Raw genomic sequence first — 26,764 nt, forward strand, 5'->3', positions numbered from 1 at the left:
CACTTCTTCGAAGAAGCGCGCCTGCTGCGGGCCGGGCTGAGGGGCATACACGTTCACGAGATGGAGCGGCACGTCCCCCAGGCGAACCGTTACGTGCAACAAGCGGCCTGGCACGGGCTCCTCGACCCCCAAGATCTCCGGCTGAAAATGCGGGCCCAGCAAGATGGCCACCCCACTAGAAGTGGCGGTGAGGTGGCTCATGCGGACCTCTCCTTGCCATTCCAGGAGCCACGTGGCTTCGTCTCCCGGAACGGTGTGGGTTTCTTGCAGGAAGCACACCGCATATTTCCCCTCCCGCAGGAGCGAAAAATTGTCAAATCTACGACGTGCCCCTCTGCCGCCGTTGATGTTGAGGCTGGCTATGGTTATCTTCATGGCAAAAGCATAGTGCAACCTCTACCTTAACCTATTGCGGGGGAGGGAGCGGAGTCTTTTGTTGACCTCCACTCCTTCAGCAGCCCAGCGAGGAACTTTTTGAGCCGGCGCAGCTCAAGGCCTTGCGCCCTTGATAAGGGCCCGCCCGCGGCCATGGTTTTAGCGGCGACGCGGACGGAAGCGATGAGCAGCCCCGGCTCGGACCATCTTTCCCGGGCCAGATGGGCTCGGTTGCGGCGACCCTGGCTCTCGACCAAAAAGTCCCGGAGATCCTCTACGGGAATGAGGGGGGACTCAGCGGCGGGCACGAGGAGATCCACCGCCTCGCTGGCGATGGACTCGAAATCTTCATCCGCGTCCTCCACCGAGTCCCCGTCCTCCTCCGGGAGGTCGCCGCTAGCAGCCGGCCCGTCGACCGCACGAGGTACGGCAAACGGCCCAGCCGCTCCATCCAGCCCTGGCTCTGCCCCGATCCCACCCCCAGGATCGTCGGCAGAGGAGTCCCCACTGGGCTCTTTTAGAATTGGTGCTGGGTCGGGAAGCGACAGCGGAAGGGGTTCCTCCTCCGCCCCAGAAACCGGGGAACAAGGTGAGACCCGGCCATAGGAAATCCCCAGGCCCTCCAAGCGCTCCAGCTCCAAAGTAGGGGGCGAGGGTGGGTGTTCCTCCCCCTCCCCGCCGCCACCCCCCGGCCCAGCGTGTACAGATTCATTAAAAGTGTTAATACTTTGTATTTCTGCCGAGTCGAGCAAATCCCGGGGGAAGTTGGATATTGGCTGGGCGAGCTCAGGTTCGGCCTTTTCGGCCCCGCCCGCCTCAGTCCCCGGGACGCTCGACCCGGCGGCTACGCATTCTTCCACTGGCCCCACGTCCCCCACGACAGGCAGATCTTTCACGCCATCCCCGGGAGGCAGCGGCTGGGCAGCCTCGACTGCCTCACCCTCCCCGGGGACAGATTCCTCGTGCCTACGGCGCAGTTTGGGGGCGCCGGTGGGGGACGTGGCGGGCACCGACTCCTCCGCGGAGGGATGTTGTTCCCCCCCCCTCGCCTCATTGGAGCGGCGCCTCCTTTTTTTCCTGGGGGGGCACGGAGACAGGGAGACACCTGTGTCTGCCGAGGCCTCCCGCTCCACTCCACCCTTTTTCTTATCTTGCCCGCGCCCGAACCCCTCTGCGGTATTAGTCAAGGGCTCGGGCACGGGCTCAGGGCACCCCGCGCTCGCCGGTAACAGGGTTGGGCCGAGCGCGGTGAACAGCTTGTCTGGCGCACTAAGGGGACCCGCCTCTCGGTGTTTCGCCTTCTTCCGCGCCTTCTTTCCGGCCGGACGCTCTCCCTCCCCCCCGCCAGGGGCCGTGAAAACAAAGGCCCCCGACGATGCCCGCGCACCCACAGCTCCCGGCATGCGGACGCTACTAGGGGGAGGGGTGGCGGCGGCACCAGCCTTGGCCGCCCTCGGTGGTTTGGCGGCTTTGGAGGCGGGGCAGTTCTTGCGAACGTGCCCCACCTCCCTGCAGGCATGGCACCGCACGCCGTCCGACGTCCAAAAGACGCGGTAGGCAGTCCCCTCGTGCACCACATTAAAATTGCCCTCTGTCGTCTCTTCCCGCGCCAGCCGGACAAAGAGCTGGCGGCGGAAGGAGAACACATGGCGCAGGCTGTTCTCCCTGAGGCCAAGCGGTATGGGGTTGATCCCCGACCTTACCTCCCCCAGTTGGTGTAGGTGAGGGAGGAGGAGCTCAGCGGGAACAAAGGGCGGGACGTTTGATAGAATGACCCTCTGTGCGGTGGCCTCGAGAGGGTCCACCGGCAGGAACGTCCCGCCCACCGTGAGCCCCTTTTCAATGGCCAGGGACACCGCCCGCTCCGACCCCAGGAAGAACACGGCCTTCCCAGACATCTTGGAGGCTGCGACAATGGCCGAGGGGCCAACTACCCCAGCCATCGCCCGCACGCACTCCTCAATGCTCATTGTGGGGTGAGTGTAGCTCTTGACCCCGTGTTTCGTAGTTATAAGTCTGAATGGTGGCAGGGCAGCAGGTGGCGCAGGAGGTGCCGTGGATGTGGATGCCGCCTGCGCATAAGTCCTAGCTGGCCCTGCCACCGGCGTAGATGGGGTCGCCATCACGGGGTCCCTTTAATGGCTTCGTTTAATAGACTGAGCAGAGGAGCTCTTAACGAGGCACACCTCTCCCCTAGTTGACAATTGGGGAGGGGCCTTGCTCCCTCTGCTCAGTTGTCTTAATTGTTTTATATTTTTCCAATCAATTTGGGAGGAAAAGGGCTCTCAGAGAGAGAGGGGAGAGACAGAGAGTAACAGAGAAAGAGTGAGGGGGGTGGGAAGGGGGGAAACTGCGAGGACAGGTCTCCCCTCGCAGCTGTGGGTGGGTGCAATCCCCAGATGGCAAACAAAAATAGTCTTTGGGGTGGTCTTCGGGTGAGGGGAGAAGATGTCTTCACCTGGTGCAGCTGGAGCCACACAGGCACACACTCCCAACGATGTTAATTAGGGTGGATTAATTGTTTCTTCAGCCTGGTAGCTCCAGCTATCCCAGGCTAGGCAATGGGGGAGGGGTGCTTCAAAGGTGTGTGGGGCCTAGTTGTAAGCAAGGCCCCCACACACACTTCCACACACACACACACACACCCCGCGATGTTCCGGCCCCCGACTGGTCTTCTTTCCTCCCCCCACCGATACAGCAAAGTCTTTTAGGGACTGCACCAATACACCCATCTGTAGAATGGTAGAGTCTCCCTCCTTCCACACTGGATGTTGTTGTTGGTCTTTCCCCCTCTCTCCAACTCTTTGTAGAAATGGTGAAGTTGTTCAAGTTTTCTGCTTTTTCCTCCTCGCCCTCTGGGTGAAAGTTGGTGGTGAAGCCCCTTCCTTCCTTCCTTCTCTTCCTGGGCTGATTCACAGGCCCAGCCAGGAGCAAAAGCAGCAGCTCCTTCTCTCACTGCTCACAGCTCCAACTGTTTAGGCCACGCCTCCACTGCTCCACAATTGGCCCAGGTGCAGCAGGTAATCAGGAAGGCGAATGGAATGTTGGCCTTCATTGCGAGAGGGATGGAGTACAAAAGCAGGGAGGTCCTTCTGCAACTGTATAGGGTATTGGTGAGGCCGCACCTGGAATACTGCGTGCAGTTTTGGTCACCTTACTTAACGAAGGATATACTAGCTTTGGAGGGGGTACAGAGATGATTCACTAGGCTGATTCCGGAGATGAGGGGGTTACCTTATGATGATAGATTGAGTAGATTGGGTCTTTACTCATTGGAGTTCAGAAGGATGAGGTGATCTTATAGAAACATTTAAAATAATGAAAGGGATAGACAAGATAGAGGTAGAGAGGTTGTTTCCACTGGTCGGGGAGACTAGAACTAGGGGGCACAGCCTCAAAATATGGGGGAGCCAATTTAAAACCGAGTTGAGAGGGAATTTCTTCTCCCAGAGGGTTGTGAATCTGTGGAATTCTCTGCCCAAGGAAGCAGTTGAGGCTAGCTCATTGAATGTATTCAAGTCACAGATAGATAGATTTTTAACCAATAAGGGAATTAAGGATTATGGGGAGCAGGCGGGTAAGTGGAGCTGAGTCCACGGCCAGATCAGCCATGATCTTGTTGAATGGCGGAGCAGGCTCGAGGGGCTAGATGGCCTACTCCTGTTCCTAATTCTTATGTTCTTATGTTCTTAAAAACACAAAGGCAGAATATTATCTGAATGGCAGCAGATTAGGAAAAGGGGAGGTGCAATGAGACCTGGGTGTCATGGTACATTAGTCATTGAAAGTTGGCATGCAGGTACAGCAGGCGGTGAAGAAGGCAAATACTATGTTGGCCTTCATAGCTAGGGGATTTGAGTATAGGAGCAGGAAGGTCTTACTGCAGTTGTATAAGGTCTTAGTGAGGCCTCACCTGGAATATTGTGTTCAATTTTGGTCTCCCAATCTGAGGAAGGACGTTCTTGCTATTGAGGGAGTGCAGCGAAGGTTAACCAGAATGATTCCCGGGATGGCAGGACTGACATATGAGGAGAGATTGGATCGACTGGGCCTGTATTCACTGGAGTTTAGAAGAGTGAGAGGGGATCTCATAGAAACATATAAAATTCTGATGGGACTGGACAGGTTAGATGCAGGAAGAATGTTCCCGATGTTGGGGAAGTCCAGAACCAGGAGACATAGTCTAACGATAAGGGGTAAGCCATTTAGGACTGAGGTGAGGAGAAACCTCTTCACTCAGAGCTGTTAACCTGTGGAATTCCCTGCTGCAGAGAGTTGTTGATGCCAGTTCATTGGATATATTCAAGAGGGAGTTAGATATGTCCCTTACAGCTAAAGAGATCAAGGGGTATGAAGAGAAAGCAGGAAAGGAGTACTGAGGTGAATGATCAGCCATGATCTTATTGAATGGTGGTGCAAGCGCGAAGGACCGAATGGCCCACTCCTGCACCTATTTTCTATGTTTCTATGTTTCTATGTTTCATGCACAAGTACTCCCAGGTCCCGCTGTACTGCAGTACTTTGCAATCTTTCTCCATTTAAATAATAACTTGCTCTTTGATTTTTTTTCTGCCAAAGTGCATGACCTCACCCTTTACAATATTATACTCCATCTGCCAAATTTTTGCCCACTCACTTAGCCTCTCTATGTCCTTTTGCAGATTTTTTGTGTCCTCCTCACACATTGCTTTTCCTCCCATCTTTGTATCGTCAGCAAACTTGGCTATGTTACAATCAGTCCCTTCCTTCTTCCAAGTCGTTAATATAGATTGTAAATAGTTGGGGTCCCAGCACTGATCCCTGTGGCACCCCACTAGTTACTGATTGCCAACCAGAGAATGAATCATTTATCCCGACTCTATGTTTTCTGTTAGTTAGCCAATCCTCTATCCATGCTAATATATTACCCCCAACCCCATGAACTTTTATCTTGTGCAGTAACCTTTTATGTGGCACCTTGTCAAATGCCTTCTGGAAGTCCAAATACACCACATCCACTCGTTCCCCTTTATCCACCCTGTTCGTTACATCCTCAAAGAACTCCAGCAAATTTGTCAAACATGACTTCCCCTTCATAAATCCATGCTGACTCTGCCTGACCGAATTTTGCTTTTCCAAATGTCCTGCTACTGCTTCTTTAATAATGGACGGCAACATTTTCCCAACCACAGATGTTAGGCTAACTGGTCTTTCGTTTCCTGCTTTTTTAAATAGGGGCTTTACATTTGCAGTTTTCCAATCTGCTGGGACCTCCACAGAATCCAGGGAATTTTAGTAAATTACAACCAATGCTTCCACTATCCCTGCCGCTACTTCTCTTAAGACCCTAGGATGTAAGCCATCAAGTCCAGGGGATTTATCTGCCTTTAGTCCCATTATCTTACTGAGTACCACCTCCTTAGTGATTGTGATTGTGTTAAGTTCCTCCCCATGGCCCCTTGATTATCCACTGTTGGGATATTGTTAGTGTCCTCTACCGTAAAGACTGATACAAAATATTTGTTCAGAGTTTCTGCCATCTCCATGTTCCCCATTGCTAATTCCCCGGTCTCGTCCTCTAAGGGACCAACCTTTACTTTAGCCAGTCTTTTCCTTTCTATATACCTTTAGAAACTCTTGCTATCTGTTTTTATATTTTGTGCTAGTTTACATTCATATCTTCCCTTAATCATTTTTTTACTCATTCTTTACTGGCTTTTAAAAGCTTCCCAATCTTCTGTCCTCCCACTAGTTTTGGCCACTCTGTGTGCCCTTGTTTTTAATTGGATTACAGCACAGAAACAGGCTTTTCAGCTCAATTGGTCTATGCTGGCGTTTATGCTCCACACGAGCCTGTACACAATATTGTTCTTGGACAAAAATAATTCAGGCACATTTTATGCTAGTGTGGTCTTGGCATGGAGGCTTACCCATCTGGAGCACATATCAATAAATTGTGTACACTTCGCCCATGATCTTTCCATCTGGGGTCAGGAGCACACTAATGCCTTTGGCACTTTCCCATAGTTGGAGGAGAGATGTACAGATTGCGGCACAACTAGGGGGTCAGAATCTCCAATTTTGATGTAATGTTTGGTAGAATGTCCTCTAGTTTTAAATGGAATCTATCATATTTTGAACTTGCAGCTTGTGATTCACACAAAATGGCTGCCCTGCCCAGATGTGCACAGTTTATTTTATGTAAATTTGAAGAAATTCTGAAAGATATGTGCAACTATCTGTATCTTCTTAATAATGTTCAAAAGATAGTCAGAAGACTTACCTCTTCAGCTATATAAAATGCGAAAACGTGTTCCTGTGCATCCACAACTGTGAATAGTTTTACTTTTGCTACTTCAGGCTGAACATCATCCATGGTTCATTCTAAGTAACAGACTTGTAGTGCTATACAGTGGCTGCATGGTGTTAAACACTTTAATTTTGCAGATCTAAATGACTTCTTGGCTGATATAGTCACACAGAGCAGGTTATAGTCAAAGAACACAATATATGATCAGTAGTTGATCAGTTCAGAATAAATGTGGTGTATTTAGCTGAAAAGAACAGGAAGCTTTAAGAAGCTGGTTGTTCTGGATTCAAGTGCTCTTTTTTGCCTGAATCTCCTAATAAAATATTTTTGTAGATTCAGAGTGAGTGATTTCCAATTCTGACACCATATAGTATTTGTTATTAAAGTTAGCAGAAGTTCAACACATGTGATGAAGGATTTTGCTCCATGATCCAAAAATCTGCTGCGATTGTGGTGGAAATGTTGGGAAAATTGGGCACTAAGGCCTACCCCCACCTCCCAGCTTCGACCTTCACTTATGTCCTCTCATCCAGCTGCAGCAGCAGACGATTTCTCTCTGTTGCCCTAGCTGGCTGATTTTTGGTGGAGGCAATCACACCAGGAGCCCACCATGCATTACAGTCCAGGAAAATGGTAGGGTTTGCCAAAATCCTGCCTTACTGCGACACCACCCCTAAAAGAAAAATCGAGCCCATGCTCTTTACTGCTCAACTATTTTAATTAAGTACATACGGTTGTCAATCAGACAAATGGCTCCATCAGAAGAACCATAGAAACATAGAAACATAGAAAAATAGGTGTAGGAGTAGGCCAATCGGACCTTCGAGCCTGCACTACCATTCAATAAGATCATGGCTGATCATTCCCTCAGTACCCCTTTCCTGCTTTCTCTCCATACCCCTTGATCTCTTTAGCCGTAAGGGCCATATCTAACTCCCTCTTGAATATATCCAATGAACTGGCATCAACAACTCTCTGCGGCAGGGAATTCCACAGGTTAACAACTCTCTGAGTGAAGATGTTTCTCCTCATCTCAGTCCTAAATGGCCTACCCCTTATCCTAAGACTATGTCCCCTGGTTCTGGACTTCCCAACATCGGGAACATTCTTCCCACATCTAATCTGTCCAGTCCCGTCAGAATCTTATACGTTTCTATGAGATCCCCTCTCATACTTCTAAACTCCAGTGAATAAAGGCCCAGTTGATCCAGTCTCTCCTCACATGTCAGTCCAGCCATTCCTGGAATCAGTCTGATGTACCTTCGCTGCACTCCCTCAATAGCAAGAATGTCCTTCCTCAGATTCGGGGACCAAAACTGAACACAATATTCCAGGTGAGGCCTCACCAAAGCCCTGTACAACTGCAGTAAGACCTTCCTGCTCCTATACTCAAATCCCCTAGCTATGAAGGCCAACATACCATTTGCCGCCTTCGCCGCCTGCTGTACCTGCATACCAACTTTCAATGACTGATAAACCATGACACCCAGGTCTCGTTGCACCTCCCCTTTTCCTAATCTGCCGCCATTCAAATAATATTCTGCCTTTGTGTTTTTGCCCTCAAAATGGATAACCTCACATTTATCCACATTATACTGCATCTGCCATGCATTTGCCCACTCAACTAACATGTCCAAGTCACCCTGCAGCCTCATAGTTTACTCCTCACAGCTCACACCGCCACCCAGTTTAGTGTCATCTGCAAACTTGGAGATATTACACTCAATTCGTTCATCTAAATCGTTAATGTATATTGTAAAGAGCAGGAGTCCCAGCACTGAGCCCTGTGGCACTCCACCACTCACTGCCTGCCATTCTGAAAAGGACACGTTTATCCCGACTCTCTGCTTCCTGTCTGCCAACCAGTTCTCTATCCACATCAGTACATTACCCCCAATACCACGCACTTTGATTTTGCACACCAATCTCTTGTGCGGGACCTTGTCAAAAGCCTTTTGAAAGTCCAAATACACCACATCCACTGGTTCTCCTTGTCCACTCTGCTAGTTACATCCTCAAAAAATTCCAGAAGATTTGTCAAGCATGATTTCTCTTTCATAAATCAATGCTGACTTGGACCAATCCTGTCACTGCTTTCCAAATGCGCTGCTATTTCATCCTTAATGATTGATTCCAACATTTTCCCCACTACTGATGTCAGGCTAACCAGTCTATAATTACCCGTTTTCTCTCCCTCCTTTTTAAAAAAAGTGGTGTTACATTAGCTCCCCTCCAGTCATAGGAACTGATCCAGAGTTAATAGACTGTACAGGGCCTTGGTGAGGCCACACCTGGAGTATTGTGTACAGTTTTGGTCTCCTAACTTGAGGAAGGACATTCTTGCTATTGAGGGAGTGCAGCGAAGGTTCACCAGACTGATTCCCGGGATGGCGGGACTGATATATCAAGAAAGACTGGATCAACTGAGCTTGTATTCACTGGAGTTCAGAAGAATGAGAGGGGATCTCATAGAAACGTTTAAAATTCTGACGGGTTTAGACAGGTTAGATGCAGGAAGAATGTTCCCAATGTTGGGGAAGTCCAGAACCAGGGGTCACAGTCTAAGGATAAGGGGTAAGCCATTTAGGACCGAGATGAGGAGAAACTTCTTCACCCAGAGAGTGGTGAACCTGTGGAATTCTCTACCACAGAAAGTTGATGAAGCCAATTCACTAAATATATTCAAAAAGGAGTTAGATGTAGTCCTTACTACTAGGGGGATCAAGGGTTATGGCGAGAAAGCAGGAATGGGGTACTGAAGTTGCATGTTCAGCCATGAACTCATTGAATGGCGGTGCAGGCTCGAAGGGCTGAATGGGCTACTCCTGCACCTATTTTCTATGTTTCTATGTTTCTATGATATGATCACCAATGCATCCACTATTTCTAGGGCCACTTCCTTAAGTACTCTGGGATGCAGACTATCAGGCCCCGGGGATTTATCGGCCTTCAATCCCATCAATTTCCCTAACACAATTTCCTGCTTTATAAGGATATCCTTCAGTTCCTCCTTCTCACTAGACCCACTGTCCCCTAGTACATTCAGAAGGTTATTTGTATCTTCCTTTGTGAAGACAGAACCAAAGTATTTGTTCAATTGGTCTGCCATTTCTTTGTTTCCCATTATAAATTCACCTGAATCCGACTGCAAGGGACCTACGTTTGTCTTCACTAATCTTTTTCTCTTCACATATTTATAGACACACCAGTCGGAGAACTTTGTGTACTTGACTAGCGATAAAACACTATACCAATATGGATGTACCATTGATGCTCCATTGGGTGCCTGTTGCACACACTGCACCATAACCCACTGAAAGAGCACCTGTGGCATTGGGGGCCTATGCACCAAGCATGCACTTGTCTCATTTAAGGCCCCAAAAATTATGCAATTGTTGAAGTTTCCTTAATGTACTCATAGCACCTGAATAGTGCTGTAGATGCCTAATTTCCATATGAAATGGACGTTGCATACTTGGCCCATTCAAGCAGCTGTATATTGACCCATAAATTTTGACTGCGTATTTGTTGAATTTTTTTGATGCTTTCAGTGCTGAAACTATTCAGACCTCCTTAAAGCTCTGGCTCATTTTTCATCTAGGGGTGTTTGCCAAAGGAAATGTAATTGTGTACTGTCTAAATCGGATCTATGTGTATTCCCTGTGCATCCTGTGGACAGAAATGGGGCACAAATGCCATACATTCTAACTGTCTCAATTAGATTTTCCAACTGGTGAAAACAAGTTACTGTGGATTAGAACCCAAGGTCTCTGGAACCACATCAGAGTATTCATGATCAAAGCTGCATCTGAGCTTTGGATCATGATCTGCTACAGAGAGCCCTGGGGTGACCATGCCTTCAGTGGTAGTTGGCAATTCATTCAGGCTGTCTTGCAATACTGCACAGACTCGTGCTGCTTAGCACACTCTCTAATGGCCCCATGAACAACTGCTGCCTACTTCCCAAAGGTGAGGTATGTGATCCCTGCCCTCAGCAGGTACTGAAGCCCTCAAACTGACCTTCTGGCCACCAGGCTGTGGCTCCTGCAGTTCCACCTGCACTTCATGCTTTATTTCACCAAGTGCTCCCTCTTGCAACTCACTAACCTTCCCCTCCTCAAAGTCCTTGAGCATTGGCTAACAAGGAATGGAGCAGGGTGAGCATCCCAAAAGAGAGGCCTTTGGAACAGTTGCTCAATTCCAGACTCAGGTGCTCCTGGTGCTGCCGACCCTGGGATCAAGTGGGCCTGGTCCTCCAATGACAAAGGAGGACTCCATTGCAGTCATTTTTGAAGGGAATCTCCGAATGATGTGCAATGGAATCCCCAAATAATGGTACAATTTTCAAAATCCTAATTATTATAAATGTACTGAATTACAATTTGATACATAAGACCCTTTATTGCACCAACGTCAATTAAAATTAAAATTTTTGATAAATAATTTTAAGATCTTAATCCAGCCAATATTTGTATAAACTAATTTACAGTGTATGTGTATCATTTTGGATTTATTTAAGCCTTATATATATCCTTAGGCTAATGACAGCAGGCCCTATGCCTGCTTTTACCAGCCATAAGAGTTGTGTGGGCAATTGCTGGACAGTTGTTGGGCAAATAGCACTCTTCCGTGTCAGCAATATTAATTTTTCAGGCAGTTTGGATGAATGCAAACCTTGACAGACGCAAGTTCTGGATTTCACGCATATGCAATCCAGAAGTTGCAGGGCCCTTGAAATGGATTACGATGCTGTCACAGAGACCATAATTTCAGGGCCATTGAGTTCATATTCTGGGTTACTGTAGCATCAAATGAGTCCGTCATTTTCCTGGCTGGTTCAATGTAACAGAGTTGGAAAGGCCAATACCAGACTGACTAAGGCAAAGATTTTTTTTTAAATTACAAATGCTGGAAATCTGAAATGAGCAACAAAAAGCTGGAAATACACAGGCTGTCAATGCAAATCCCTCTTAACTTACCTCTTCTTTCATCTTTCATGATGCTGACAACCCAGTTATATATTTTCCACATCTTTTGTTTTTCTGCCAGACTGACATCTTCTGAAGGAATTAATATGAGATTTGATAGGTTGAGATAAAGAAGACCACTCAGTCGATTTGATCTCATTCTTCTAGAATACTACCCCTGCCACATTCCTTGTACAGCTCTTCAGAGAGGATCTCAGTTTAAAGCCTCTTCCAAAGGACAGCATCTCCTGAAAATGCAGCATTGAAGCACCAGTCTAAGATTATGCACTCAGGTCCTAGTGTGGGTCTTGAACCTACAGCCTTGTGATCCAGTGCTACCAACTGAGTCCAAATGACTCTTAGCTAAGCTTATCGTGGACAAGAACAACCAAGAGAATTACCAATCTTTCTAATTAAGAAGTCACTAGTTGACTTTCATTTTAAATTAAATCTAGCGAACTCTGACTCTTTTTAGGTAGTTTGTCCAAAGGGTTATATCCCAGTCTTTCCTAGAGTCGCTATGAGAGCTGAACATTTTATATTGACTGCAGAGAATCTACAGGGGCAGACAACTTATGACACTGCACAATATTAATGAAAGATGGAACTTGTATCTGAGTTTTATTTGTCCCAGGGGTATAAAGAGAGAGACTGCCACAAGAACAGTAGCTTACTGTTGAATATTCAATAGGTGCCACTTTATAAATAATAGACTTGTTGGCAGACTCTGAAAATAGCGTACTGTCTTTCTCCAGTACTGAAGCATCTCCTGATAGAACCCTTGTCTACCACTCTGGTACTATCAAAAGCAAGATTCCCAATGGGAAAACTAATGTGGAAAAGAATATTAGTAGTGCTTTGTACAGATGTTGAAAGCTCGGTGTTGATGACAGGAGAAAGTTGCATAGATCACAAAAGGGTCAGTACTAAGATAGTAAAACTGAAGTAGTGTGGAGACAGGAGTGGCAACAACAATAAAAAATACTCATTATCCTTTTTATACTGCTCTTCAAGGTTTCTCAGATGTCTGCAAGGTGGGTCTGAAATACTTTGGTGTCTTCTATATTTCTTTGGATTGCTGGCCCTGATCGCAGTTGGTACAGCACCAGTCAGTACCAGGTCAGAGTAACTAAAAGGGCAGTGTGGATTGGTTCTAGATGTGGTTGCAGCTTTTTTTGTCCATGTTTGTTAGATCATCCACTGTAACTATCTCAGACAATCCTAGCGTGTACATAATAAAACAAATTCTTGAACTTGCCACTCATTTTGACCAGCTGTGATCTGTTGGTAAGAGTGGTAATAATCTCGGGCATGTGCAAAAGGGTCAGGAACATTGCTGATACTATTTGATGTTCGTGAGCCTGATCTTATTTTGGCAAGTTATGACAAACATTTTGTGGGAAATATAAAATGTTCTTTAGAGTTTGTGAAAAACAAGAACAAAATTATTTTGTGAATAACCAAGGTGCAACAACCCAAAACTGGTGGACAATGGTGGGAGTGTTAATAAAACTGATAAAATAAGCAGAGAAGTGAACAGATGAGTCACACATTAGTGGAGGCTTTATGTTCAAAACCTGACATTATGAAAAGGTTAACGGTAGCTCCAGGAGCACAGTCAGGCCCAATATCGTGTGAGAGTGGTCATGTTGAGACATCTTCTGCATTACAATGTCATCAGGTCACCCAAGCCTTAAAGGGATGTTGTGTGAACTGTCGAAGAAACATTATTATGTTGTGTCACATTGTGTTATGAATGTTATTTAAAAATTCCACAGAAAATAATATTATTGGTGATCTAGCAACAATCCTACTACACTTCTACTAATATATCATATATCATATCCTGATACTATGTGCTATTCTGCCACTTCAGATCAAGGTTAAACCATTAAAACAGCAAAAAGTCCATATCGACTGAAAATGTCACAAACTGTAGAGCAACAATTTATGCCAGGCAGCGGATTCTTTTATTCTTTCATTTAAACTTCCAGACCACTACTCACCTCAATATTGAGATTTCTCCTGTGTCTGGCTCCTTCTTCACCCGACACTAACATTCCTTTTTTTAAATGAATGAACCAAGGAATATATGTCCCTATATTCCTTGAGATGTGGATGTAAAATATGTTTGAAAAGGATCATCCAACTCAAAGGTGAAGTGTGAATGTGGTTTAAACTTTGACTTCATACTCATCTTCACGGCACCCAATTATACTTTTTGATGTAGAAAATACTGTTAATAGGTAAAAAATTAACTTACGTTTATGTAGCACCTTTCCTGTCCTCACAGACAATAAATTACTTTTCAAGAGTAGTCTTGGCGGCAGCCAAATTGTGCACAGTAAGATCCCATAAATATCAGTGGGCTGAATGACCAGATAATATGTTGTATTGGTGTTGGCTGAGGGATGGATGTTGACCACTATACCAGCAGAATTCCCTGCTGTTCTTTGAAAAAGTGCCATGACTTCTTTGACATCCATCTGAAAGACGACATTTCTGACAAAGCAGGAATCCTCAATATTGCACTGAAGTGTCAAACTAGTTTATGTGCTCGGATTTCTGAGTAGTGCTTGACCTCACAACCTACTGATGCAAAGGCTAGATTGCTACAAAAATGAGCCAGCTATTTGTAGAAACTTGCTGTGCACATGTTGGCTGCTTTGTTTGCACACAAATAATTAGTGACTCTACTTCAAAAGTAATTAATTTGCCGTGAAGTTCTTTGGGGCGTCCTGAGGATATGAAAGGCATTATATGAAGGCAGGTTCTGTCTTTAGCCTTGGCTTAAACCCACAAATACATTTTCATGCTGCCACAGTATAATGCATCACAGCATTGATTCAATTAATCAAAATAAAGCATTGCAGATTTATTGAATCATTCACATTACATTCCCTTTGTCTCCGCCATTGTTTCAGCAGTCAAGATCAGGATTCACATAAGCAGTTGACTGAACAGATAATCTGCCGACTGGTAGTGGCACCATCTATTGTTCCTGCTGGCACAATCAATCATTGGAAAAACAGCTCAACCAAAAGCTGAACAGTTGATTGGCAATGCTAAAGCAATTCTATTTAAAATAATGACTGTGATTTAAAATAGTTTGTGGGACTAATGCAATTTACGAATATTGTGAAATATTTTAAGTGTCAGAATAAAACATTTATAAAGTATGGCCTAGAAATTGGCCTCCTTAGCACCTCCGAGGACGATAACAGGGCACTAAGCACTTACTGACCAGGCACGGCAAGAAGATCGACTCCCGCTAAATTCGGCGGGAGGTTTGCGGCAGCAGTAAGACGTTGCACCCCGATCTCTGTCATCGCCGTGTGCGTCGCCCTGGAAGCGCCCCAGACCTGAACCTCGGATCCGCCCCATGCAGCATTGGCAGGCGAAAACACCGGCAGCTGCAGGAGCCATTGATCGGGAGGCCGGGTGCTTCGGGGCGATGCTTAAAGGCCAGGTGGCCGAGGTAGGTGAAAAAATTTCTGAAATATTCTCAGTCCATTTTTTCCAATCATCTTCGCTCCCGATCGATCAGCCTGGCACTCTGCTGCAGTGCATCGGGCTGATCGGGCCTGATCGCGGCTGTCGTCGGGGACCAGGTAAGTCTTTGCCTTGCAGAGAAATATGGGGCTAGATTTTCCACTTCACATCGCCCAGTTATGGCCCATATATGGCCCAAAACGGACCTCTATCGCCCATTTTAAGCAAAAAGTGGAAACTAGCCCCAAAATATCGCCCGATAAACAGATGCCTAAGATTCCACTTTGATCGCCGAGAAGATTGGCAAAATTATAGCCCACACAAGGCCTATCCCAAGTTTCAGCACCTAGCATGCACTTCGCTGGGCCGATGTAAGGCCCAAAATAGTGCTGAGAAATAGTTGCTTTTTCTGGACCTAAGAAAAAGAAAATGGGCACTACGGACGCCATTTTGACTTCAATGGAAGGATAGAGGATTAGTTGTGATTTAATTAGAGAGCTAGTTGTACTCAGAATATTGAGACAGGGAATATAAATAGGTATTACGTTATTTTTATTAAATAGGTTTTAGATAGTATAATTTACTGAGAGCTGTAAGTTTTCGTATAGTTATCATTACGTTTGGTTTTATATAATTAGGTTTTATATAATAGAATTTAATGAGGATGAGAGCTGTAATTTTTCATATAGATATTATTACGTGTTTTTAGTGAATAGGTTATGTACAGGTTTTTAGTGAATAGGTTTTATGCAATGGAATTTATTAGAAGGTGTTACTAAAGTACTCGTATATTAATAGAATGCTCAGATATGGAATAACATCTGTATAGTTGATAACTAACTAAGAGAGAAGACACACACAATTTATTGAATTAAAGACATTTTTTTTTATTAACAAAAACGCAAATAAAAATTGAAAAATTATCCCCCCGCCCCCCGCACCAACCCACCCTTCCCTCAAATACAAAATACAAAATCTTAACAATTAACAATTAACAATTAACCAATAACAACAAAAAAAACTAACAAAACCGGAACAAGAACAATTGAACAAGTGAACAAACTGTGAAAAAACACCTCCCCCCTACATGCGGCCACGTTTCCCTCCAGGTCCAGCCCCATGCCATGTTCGCACCCCACTCGCTGAGAAATCAGATTGCCCATTTGACATCCCTGGGGTAAGGCCGAGTGGAAAATCGGCAAAAAAAAATGGGCCTTATGCCGGCGATCAGCATGGGCAATACATCACAAATCGCTGGAATAAGGCCCATTTTTGGGGGCCTTAGCCACCTAGTGGAAAATCTAGCCCATGCTTTTGACAACGTAAATGTAGAATACCAATAGAAAGACATCAAAATTATTGCAAAACTAACATTGTATAAAATGTTTTTGTTGCAGGGTGACCGAGGGCCAACAGGGCCACAAGGTTCCGTTGGTGATCCAGGAGTTGGAACAATAGGACCCAAGGTAACTGAAATAGTCGCATTAACCATTGGCCCTGAAAATTGTATATCATTTATATTTCATTTAAGTTTTTCTTCTCAAAACCATCTCTTGTGATACATTTTGAATTCCAGGGGTAGACTTTAACTCCCAGCAGGCTTTGGGTGGGAGGGAAGCAGGCGAGTGCAAAATGTACATAACAGACCTAAGTTTGAGGGGTATTGTAACTGCCTCACCTCATCTGCCTGCTGCTGGTCAGTTGCCTCCCCACCACCCCCCCTGTGAAACGGCAGAAAGCAGCAGCTGGTTGGTGGGTGGGCGTGGAAGTTGGGCTGGCACCAAAGGAAGCCTTGGTGGCAAGCCAGTAAGTCACGGGAGGGAATGTCAGGAGTGGCTCCTGGGAGGGAAGGGTGAGGAGTCCAGGGAAGGGGAGGCTGCAACATTCCTTGTGCTACTCTGCGCCCCACAATATAATTTTTTAACCCCATTTGTCCACCCGACAGCTGGTGCACTGGTTTTCCCGCTCAAGCCCAGGTTAAAATGTGATTGTTCCCATTGATGTCATGGGACTCTGATTTACATTAATCAAGAGGTACCCATTAAGTCCAGCGGGCATCTCATCAATTGCCAAATTAATAGTGTTAAAATCCAAAATTGTCAGGAGCTGAGTGGGAAATGAAGTTATCCAATGTTAACCACATTTCTGCTGTGCGGGAGGAATTAAAATTCCCCCACAAAAAATTGTAAGGTCACACACTTCAGGCAGAATGATAAGAATGAAGAGATAATATTTGCAATCATTAGTGGCATATAAAGGTAAATTTACCAATCCCACACTCCCAGCAGGAAGCTGAGCTGGAAGGTAAAGCTGGTCAGAGAATCAGTGTTACGTGTTGTAGACCTACCTCCGACCTCTGCTTTCTTGGAGAGGGGCTCCCACTGGAATTGCAGGAGTGAATAATTTTCCCTATTCTTTAAACCTATAGAAACTTGAAATAATTTTTATCTTTTTCTCCTACGAAAAAAGCACAGCGGCCGAAATTGACCTGTTGTGCGCCTCCCATTAGCGCCTCTGGGGGCGATAACTGGGCGCAAAGGTGTATTCGCCCATGTGCGCTACCGGCTCCCGCGTAATTGAGCAGGAGTTATCGGAGGCGTGAATCAAGTAGTGCCGTGCCCCTGCTGATATTGCCTCTGGTGCTGACATCATCGCGCAGCGGAAATTGGGCAGCACCCCGTGAGGTTGTCAGAGGCAAAGTCAGCACCAGCCTCACAGGTCGTGAGCCATGCCCCATGCAGCTCGTGGGGCGAAAGTTAAAAGGGAGGTACTCTGCACCGCACGCCATGATTTAAAAAAAATTCGAATCAACAGTCGGGACGTTGTCCGCTGATTTCATGGGGTCCGTGCCGTGATCATGCAGCCCAACACTCTGATTCAGTGCCGGGCTGCTGCCACGGCACCCCAGCATCCCCAGTGGCTGAGTGGAGGCCCATTAAAAGGCCTGCAGGGCTCGTAGCGTCCCTCCCTTTTAACAGAAGAGGAGGGGCCGTCAAATGCATTAGCGCTACGCGGAGAGGCTGTATAGCGCTCCGATGCTCACCCACATAGCGCTCCAAATCCATCCCCAAGAGGAAGTGGAGCATGTGACATTGTGCTCCACTTCCTCTCGGGGGCGGTGACCCCAATTTAGGTCGTGGGGCGGGAATTCTGCGTCGGCCACAGGAAGTCCCGCCTTGCGAGGGTTACTGGCTCCAAGCAGGGATATACCCAATTTCTAGGCCACAGTATCTTGTTACTCTGGTATATAGGACAGAGCAATGTGATTTGAACACAGTTTTACCATTAAAAATTGCCAGTGTCCAGATGATGCTCAGATTTCACAGGTTCTGAAATGCATTCCCTTGGACTGGCAACAGAGGCACAAAAAACAATGTGTGGAGGGAGGTGAGAATGTGAAGCTTGGTTCCTGTGCCTGTACTGGGTATTGTTAGGTATTTAACCCTTTGTAACCTGTATGACACCTGACCACAAGAGGGCCCACCTGTTGGAGTTCCAAGGGATCCCAGCATCCCTTGGGTGCACAGTATATAAGCAGACCACCCACAAGGTAGCTGCACTCTGGAATCTTATTAAAGGAGCTAAGGTCACACTTGCTCACAACACACAGTACTCAGCCTCACCCGCTATTATGAGTGTAACAATTTGCGACACGGTAATAACTACCGCACGAAAAATGCAAGGAACGGTCGGCATCCTAGAGAAGTTCTCAGAAGGGGATGATTGGGAGGCCTTCGTGGAGAGACTCGACCAATACTTCATGGCCAATGAGCTGGAAGGAGATGGGAACGCTACCAAACTAAAGGCGATCCTCCTAACTGTCTGTGGGGCAACAACCTATGCCCTCATGAAGAATCTCCTGGCCCCGGCAAAACCAACAGAGAAATCCTACGAAGAATTGTGTACGCTGATCTGGGAGCACCTAAATCCTAAGGAAAGCGTTTTAATGGCGAGATATCGGTTCTACACGTGTCAACGATCAGAGAGCCAGGAAGTAGCGAGCTACGTCACCGAACTAAGGCGCCTCACAGGACATTGTGAGTTTGAGGGATTCCTAGAACAAATGATTGGACAAGAGACAATCCTTCGCAAACTGTTGACTGTAGAAACTCTGAATGTAAGTAAAGCCATAACGATAGCCCAGGCATTTATGTCCACCAGCGACAACACCAAACAGATTTTACAGAACAAAGAAGTTTCGGCCAGTACTGTGCATAAAGTAATGTCGGTATTGAGCAGAAATGTACGTGGCAAAACAAACAGACCGGCTTCTGTGGCCCGACCTCAATTGACCCAGAGTCCGCCATCAATCGTTAATGTGAGGCAGTTAACACCCTGTTGGCGCTGCGGAGGTGATCATCGGCCCCATCAATGCCGCTTTAAGCACTATGTGTGCAATGGTTGCAGAACAGTGGGACACCTCCAATGAATGTGCAGGCGAGCTGCAAACCATGCAAATCACCACGTTGCATAGGAAGATTGATCTACAGTGGATCAGGCTGAATTTGAGACTCGTACTGAGGAGGCTGAAGTGTACGGGGTACACACGTTCACTACGAAATGTCCACCAATAATGTTGAAAGTTGAACTGAATGGCATTCCAGTATCTATGGAGTTAGACACGGGGGTTAATCAGTCCACAATGAGTAAAAAGGCCTTCGACAGGCTGTGGGTTAAAAAGGCACACAGGCCCAAGCTCAGCCCCATTCACACCAAACTAAGGACTTACACCAAGGAAATAATCATTGTAATTGCAGTGCAGAAGTCAAAGTTTCCTACGACGGAGTAGTACACGAACTCCTGCTGTGGATTATACCAGGGATGGCCCCATGTTGTTTGGTAGAAGCTGGCTGGGAAAAATCCACTGGAACTGGGACGACATCCGAGTGCTTTCGTCCGTCGACGACGCCTCATGTGCCCAGGTTCAGAGAAAGTTCCCATTGTTGTTTGAGCCAGGCATTGGAAGCTTCTCGGGGGCGAAAGTGCAGATCCATTTGGTTCCCGGTACGCGACCCATCCACCACAAGGCTCGGGCGATACCATACATGATGCGTGAAAAAGTGGAAATTGAGCTGGACAGATTGCAACGTGAAGGCATCATTGCGCCGGTGGAATTCAACAACTGGGCCAGTCCGATTGTTCCGGTACTCAAGGAGGACAGCACGGTTAGAATTTGTGGGGACTATAAAGTAATGATTAACCGTTTTTCGCTGCAGGACCAGTACCCACTACCTAAGGTAGACGACCTATTTGCGACCCTGGCTGGAGGGAAGACGTTCACCAAGCTGGACCTGAACTCGACCTACATGATGCAGGAGCTGGAGGAGTCTTCGAAAGGCCTCACCTGCATCAACACGCACAAGGGTCTGTTCATCTATAACCGGTGCCCATTCGGGATTCGGTCGTCCGCAGCGATCTTCCAGCGGAACATGGAGAGCCTGCTAAAGTCGGTTCCTTGCACAGTGGTCTTCCAGGATGACATATTGGTTACAGGTCGGGACACCATGGAGCACTTGAAAAATCTGGAGGAGGTTCTTAATTGGTTGGATCACGTGGGGCTCAGGTTGAAATGCTCGAAGTGTGTTTTCCTGGCACAGGACGTCGAATTCTTGGGAAGGAGAATCGCAGCAGACGGTATCAGACCCACCGACGCAAAGACGGAGGTCATCAAGAATACGCTGCGACCACAGAACGTGATGGAGCTGCGGTTGTTCCTGGGACTCCTTAACTATTTTGGTAATTCCTATCTGGGTTAAGCACCCTGCTGGAACCTCTACATCCGCTACTGCGCAAGGGAGACGACTGGGTATGGGGGAATTCACAAGAGGCTGCCTTTAAGAAAGCCAGAAATCTGTTGTGTTCTAACAAACTGCTTGTCCTGTATAACCTTGGTAAACGATTAGTGTTAGCTTGCGATGCGTCGTCATACGAGGTCGGGTGTGTGCTACAACAGGCTAACAAATCGGGGATTTTGCAACCGGTCGCTTATGCGTCCAGGAGTTTGTCCAAGGCCGAAAGGGCCTACGGCATGGTTGAAAAAGAGGCTGTGGCATGCATTTACGGGTTTTAAAAAAATGCACCAATACTTATTTGGCCTCAAGTTTGAGCTTGAAACTGACCACAAGCCGCTCATATCGTTAAGAACACAAGAACATAAGAATTAGGAACAGGAGTAGGCCATCTAGCCCCTTGAGCCTGCTCCACCATTCAACAAGATCATGGCTGATCTGGCCGTGGACTCAGCTCCACTTACCCGCCCGCTCCCCGTAATCCTTAATTCCCTTATTGGTTAAAAATCTATCTATCTGTGACTTGAATACATTCGATGAGCTCTGAGAGCAAAGGAATTAATACCAATGCCTCTGCCCGCATCCAAAGATGGGCGCTCACGCTGTCGGCATACAACTATGTAATCTGCCACAGACCAGGCACAGAGAACTGCGCAGATGCTCTCAGTCGGCTTCCATTGCCCATCACCGGGGTGGAAATGGCACAGCCAGCGGACTTGCTCATGGTTATAGAGGCATTCGAGAATGAGACGTCTCCCGTTACGGCCCGCCAGATCAGGACCTGGACCAGCCAGGATCCTTTACTGTCCTTGGTAAAAAAACTGTGTCCTCCATGGGAGCTGGTCCGGTGTCCCAGTGGAGATTCAGGAGGCGATTAAGCCGTTCCACAGATGCAAAAACGAGTTGTCCCTGCAGGCGGACTGTCTATTGTGGGGCAATCGTGTGGTTTTGCTCAAGAAAGGCAGAGACACATTCATATGTGAACTGCACAGCACCCACCCAGGCATTGTAATGATGAAAGCCATAGCCAGATCCCATGTGTAGTGGCCCGGCATCGACTTAGATTTAGAGTCATGCATGCGCCAGTGCAACACTTGCTCTCAGCTGAGCAATGCACCCAGAGAGGCACCGCTTAGTTTGTGGTCGTAGCCATCCAAACAGTGGTTAAGGATCCATGTAGACCTTGTGGGCCCATTCCTAGGCAAAATGTCTTTGGTTGTCGTGGACGCTTACTCGAAATAGATTGAATGTGCAATAATATCTGTAAGCACATCCATGGCCACCATTGAAAGCCTATGAGCCATATTTGCCACGCACGGCTTGCCTGATGTCCTAGTCAGCGACAATGGGCCGTGCTTCACCAGTGCTGAATTCAGGGAATTCATGATCCGCAATGGTATCAAACACGTCACATCTACCCGGTCAAGCCCACATCCAATGGCCAAGCAGAACGGGCAGTTCAGACCATTGAGCAAAGCTTGAAACGTGTGTCGGAAGGCTCCCTGCAGACCCAGCTGTCCCGAGTGCTGCTCAGCTACCGCACCAGACCCCACTCACTCACCGGGGTTCCCCCAGCTGAGCTGCTCATAAAAAGGGCACTTAAAACAAGGCTCTCTCTTGTCCACCCTGATCTCCATGATCACGTGAAGGGCAAGTGGCATCAATAAAGTGTGTACCATGACCGCGCAAATTTGTCACGGGATATTGAGATCAATGATCCTGTGTTTGTGCTCAATTATGGACATGGTCCCAAATGGCTCACTGGCACGGTCACAGCCAAAGAGGGGAGTAGGGTGTTTCAGGTCAAATTGTCCAATGGACAAACGCACAGAAAACATTTGGACCAAATCAAATTGCGGTTCACCAACAGCTACGAACAACCTGAAGAGGACACCACCGACTTTGACCCTCCAACACACAGACAAGTGGCAACTGACATCATGGTTGACCACAAAACTGAATTCATCATCCCCAGCAACCCAGCAAGGCCGGCTGTCCAACAGCCCAGTGAAGAACTGACCAACCCACCCACACCTGCATTTGTACCGAGACGATCGACAAGGGAGCGTAAAGCCCCAGATCGTCTCACCTTGTAAATAAGTGTACTGTTGACTTGACGGGGGGAGTGATGTTATATATTTTACCCTTTGTAACCTGCATGACACCTGACCACCAGAGGGCCCTCGTGTTGGAGTCCCAAGGGATCCCAGCATCTCTTGGGAGCACGGTATATAAGCAGGCCACCCACGAGGTACTTGCACTCTGGAATCTTATTAAAGGAGCTAAGGTCACACTTGCTCACAACACACAGTACTCAGCCTCATACTTTATTATGAGTGTAACAGGTATTGCTCTGGGTGTGTGCTGGAGGACAAAAAGGCTTGTACTCTGATCCATGGGGCAAGCCTCATATATGATCATGCGGCATTCTGGGGGTGTGGTTGTCTTCTCAGGAATTGGCACTGCTTTGCTCCTTTGGAGTAAGCTCATCCAGGTCAGTAAAAACAGCTGGAGTACAGATAAGGCCTTTGTGACACACAGCCACAGAAAGTGCCTCCCTTCTCCTCCGAAAAAAAATCATCCTCAAATATGAAAATATAATTTTATTGTTTTTTTATGGTTTTCCTCTGTTCGCTTAATTTTGAACTATTTTTTACAGTTTTATTATTATTTGAGCCCTCTTACCACCTGTCAGTCATGGGCGTTTCACTTTCATGTTCAACAGCCCCTCTGGTAGGATGTTATTCCTTTGAAATTCCTCTTATCCTGTGAGCTGGAGGACAAAGAGAATTTCTAGAGCATTTATCAGAAAGATGTCTGCCTGTACCTGAGGTGGGTAGTACCGACCCACCATTACCCATGTAGGGTGGTCCACAGAATGCAATGGATCTTTTTGGGTCTAACACAGGAGAATTGATGAGGGACATTGCTCCCCAGGTTTGGATTGGGCCCTGAAGGTGGCATTTGTTTCCCCAATCAGTCTTGATATGTTGGAAGTTGAAAGAGCACATGCGCAGTGACAGACATGTGCATAGTCTGTACAGCAACCCAGGTGTCAGTAAGTGAATCTACATCATACAGCTAGGTTGTTCCATATTGGCCTGAGGTGTTAGGACCTTGAGAGAGGTGAGCGTAGCAAAGTTTCCAATTCTACATTGAAGAAAGAAAGACTTGCATTTTTATAGCGCCTTTCACGACCACCGGATGCCTCAAAGCATTTTACAGCCAATTAAGTACTTTTAGAGGGTAGTCACTGTTGTAATGTGGGAAACACGGCAGCCGATTTGCACACAGCAAACTCCCACAAAGAGCAATGTGATAATGACCAGATAATCTGTTTTTGTTATGTTCGTGGCCGATAAATATTAGTCAGGACATCGGGGATAACTCCCCTGCTCTTCTTCGAAATAGTGCCATGGGATCTTTTATGTCCACCTGAGAGAGCAGACGGGGCCTCGGTTCAACGTCTTATCCAAAAAACGGCACCTCCAACAGTGCAACATTCCTTCAGCGTTGCACTGGAGTGTCAGCCTAGATTTATGTGCTCAAGTTCCTGGAGTAGGTCTTGAACTCGCAACCTTCTGACTCAGAGGCGAGTGAGCTACCCACTGAGGCACAGCTGACACAGGTGTGCCAAACCAAGGCCTGAGTATACATAAGATACAAAAAATGTGTGGTAAGGCTGTGCAAGCATTTGGCTTGAATGAGGAGAACAGACAACTCTTTGAATTAAGCAATATTTGGGTCATGCACAAGATACATGTCAAGAGGTATTTCCTTGCCAAATTCTTTCGTATGATTTCTTCACCACCCAATCCCACGTCCACAAAATAGTGTGCGTAACATTGAGCAAGCTTACCACCTGCAGCCATACATGATGGATTGACGTTCTCTGGGGAGGGTGCCCTGCAGGACAACCTATCTCACAGCCACTTTATACATGTCTATTTAACCATTTCTGAAACAGGGGAGAAACTGCTGTATCACTTACTCCCCACAGACTGTGCTTCCAACTTTGGGTTTCCTTTCACTTCATCACGAGGGTGTCGGATTGTTGTAAAAACTCAACTAATATTCTTTAGGGAAGAAAACCTCCATCATTACCTGGTCTTGCCTATATGTTACTCGAATCCCACAATAACATAATTGACTCTTGGCTGCCCTTTGAAGGTCTTAACAAGTCTCTCAGTTGTATCAAACTGCTTGCAACTGTTAAAGACCAAGGCTCACCACCACCTTCCCAGAGAACCTAGGATGAGCAATAAATGCTAACCTTGGCAACAACGCCCACATCCCGAGAATGAAGAAGAAATCTAAGTCTGACACTTCTCTCAGCCTTGCCATTATACAGGGCCCTGGGTGAAACCACACCTAGAGTATTGTGTACAGTTCTGGTCTCCTTACCTAAGGAAGGATATATTTCCCATAGGGGGAGTGCAACAAAGGTTCACCAGACTGATACCTGAGATGGGGGGTCCTATGAGGAGTGATTGAGTAGACTAGGCCTATATTTAGAAGAATGAGACGTGATCTCCATTGAAACATTCAAAATTCTTCCAGGGCTTGACAAGGTAGATGCAGGGAGGATGTTGCCCCTGGCTGGGGAATCTAGAACTAGGGATCACAGTCTCAGAATGAGGGGTCGGCCATTTAGAGCTGAGTTACGGAGAACTTTCTTCAGAGGGTGATGAATCTTTGTAATTCTCTACCCCAGAGGTCTGTGGAGGCTCAGTTGTGAGTATATTCAAGACCAAGATTGATAAATTTTTGGATTTTAAGGGAATCAAGGGATATGGGAATAGTGCAGGAAAGCAGAGTTGAGGTAGAAGATTAGCCATGATCTTATTAAATGGCGGAGCAGGCTCGAGGGGCCAAATGGCCTACTCCTGCTCCTATTTCTTATGTGCTTATGTTCTTAAGGGCCCGCGTTTGGTCGACTTACCGTTGGCTGCTGCCGAGTTTTCTCAGCGGTCTCAATGGTTTTTGAGCGCTCTCCCCTGCGAGTGACTTTCTTCAGGTCCTCACACTGCAGGGGAGGGAAGACCGCTGGGTACCGTCCGCTGGCATCCGCTAATGTGCAACGCCCACAAGAGTCCTCCCGCCGGCTGCGTCCCCAGTTTGAGGTCTGGGCAGTCCTCCGCTCCAGCAGGGGAAAAGACCACCGCGTAGAGACAGGTCTTGCCTGAATGGTAAGTATGAAGACCTGTAAAAAAAGGTTAGTGCACTTTTCTTTATTTCTTTTGCAGGGATTTAGGTTGATGAGGTCCCCTGAAGGATTTCAACTTTTTTTTAATCAGTTCCCCCATCCCTGGGCCCGACTCTATCCTCGGCGGTACTTTGCCGAGGATCGCATTTGCCGCCCAGAATTGGCGTGCAAGGCCCATTTTTGCCGCCTGGCGGTCTTTCCCACATTTTTTCATGAAACTTCCGCCCAAAGTACCAACAAGATCTTAGCGATCCTTTGGACGGTACTTGGGTGGAACTTAGCTTTCACCAAACACAGGCCCTAAGATTCACAAATAGGTTAAACTAGATATTTATCTATGTTAATTTATTGGACGGTAAGGTTCCTCTGGGGCTAATGTGTAAATGAGTTGACAAGATTGTACTTGTGAATCAGGATGGAGAAAGCAACTGAGGCTATGAGGTAGAAGCAAGAGAATTACCTCACCAACTGGGGTCTAAAATTAGCACCCTAGGTGATCATGCGTGACATTGGGGAATGTTGTGATAACACGAACTGAGGGGTCAGGGGACAGGATGTTTGAGTACACCTGTGAGAAACATAAATTACCTTGGAACAAAATATATCAATCTAGATTCAATACATAGTCTCGCAAAGGCTAGGAAAT

The 26,764-nt window shown here is 46.9% G+C and overlaps 1 protein-coding gene across 1 annotated transcript in view; it reads left to right on the forward strand.

The window, feature by feature from the left end:
• LOC139264487 (collagen alpha-1(XXVIII) chain-like) overlaps positions 1-26,764 on the forward strand; it is a 405,978-nt gene that overhangs the window by 278,035 nt on the left and 101,179 nt on the right. The window contains exon 23 of the mRNA XM_070881040.1: positions 16,521-16,589. Within this exon, the coding sequence (XP_070737141.1) occupies positions 16,521-16,589 (69 nt within the window). The remainder of the gene's footprint in view (positions 1-16,520; positions 16,590-26,764) is intronic.

Source organism: Pristiophorus japonicus, chromosome 5 (genome assembly GCF_044704955.1).
Source record: "Pristiophorus japonicus isolate sPriJap1 chromosome 5, sPriJap1.hap1, whole genome shotgun sequence".
NCBI lineage: Eukaryota > Metazoa > Chordata > Chondrichthyes > Pristiophoridae > Pristiophorus > Pristiophorus japonicus.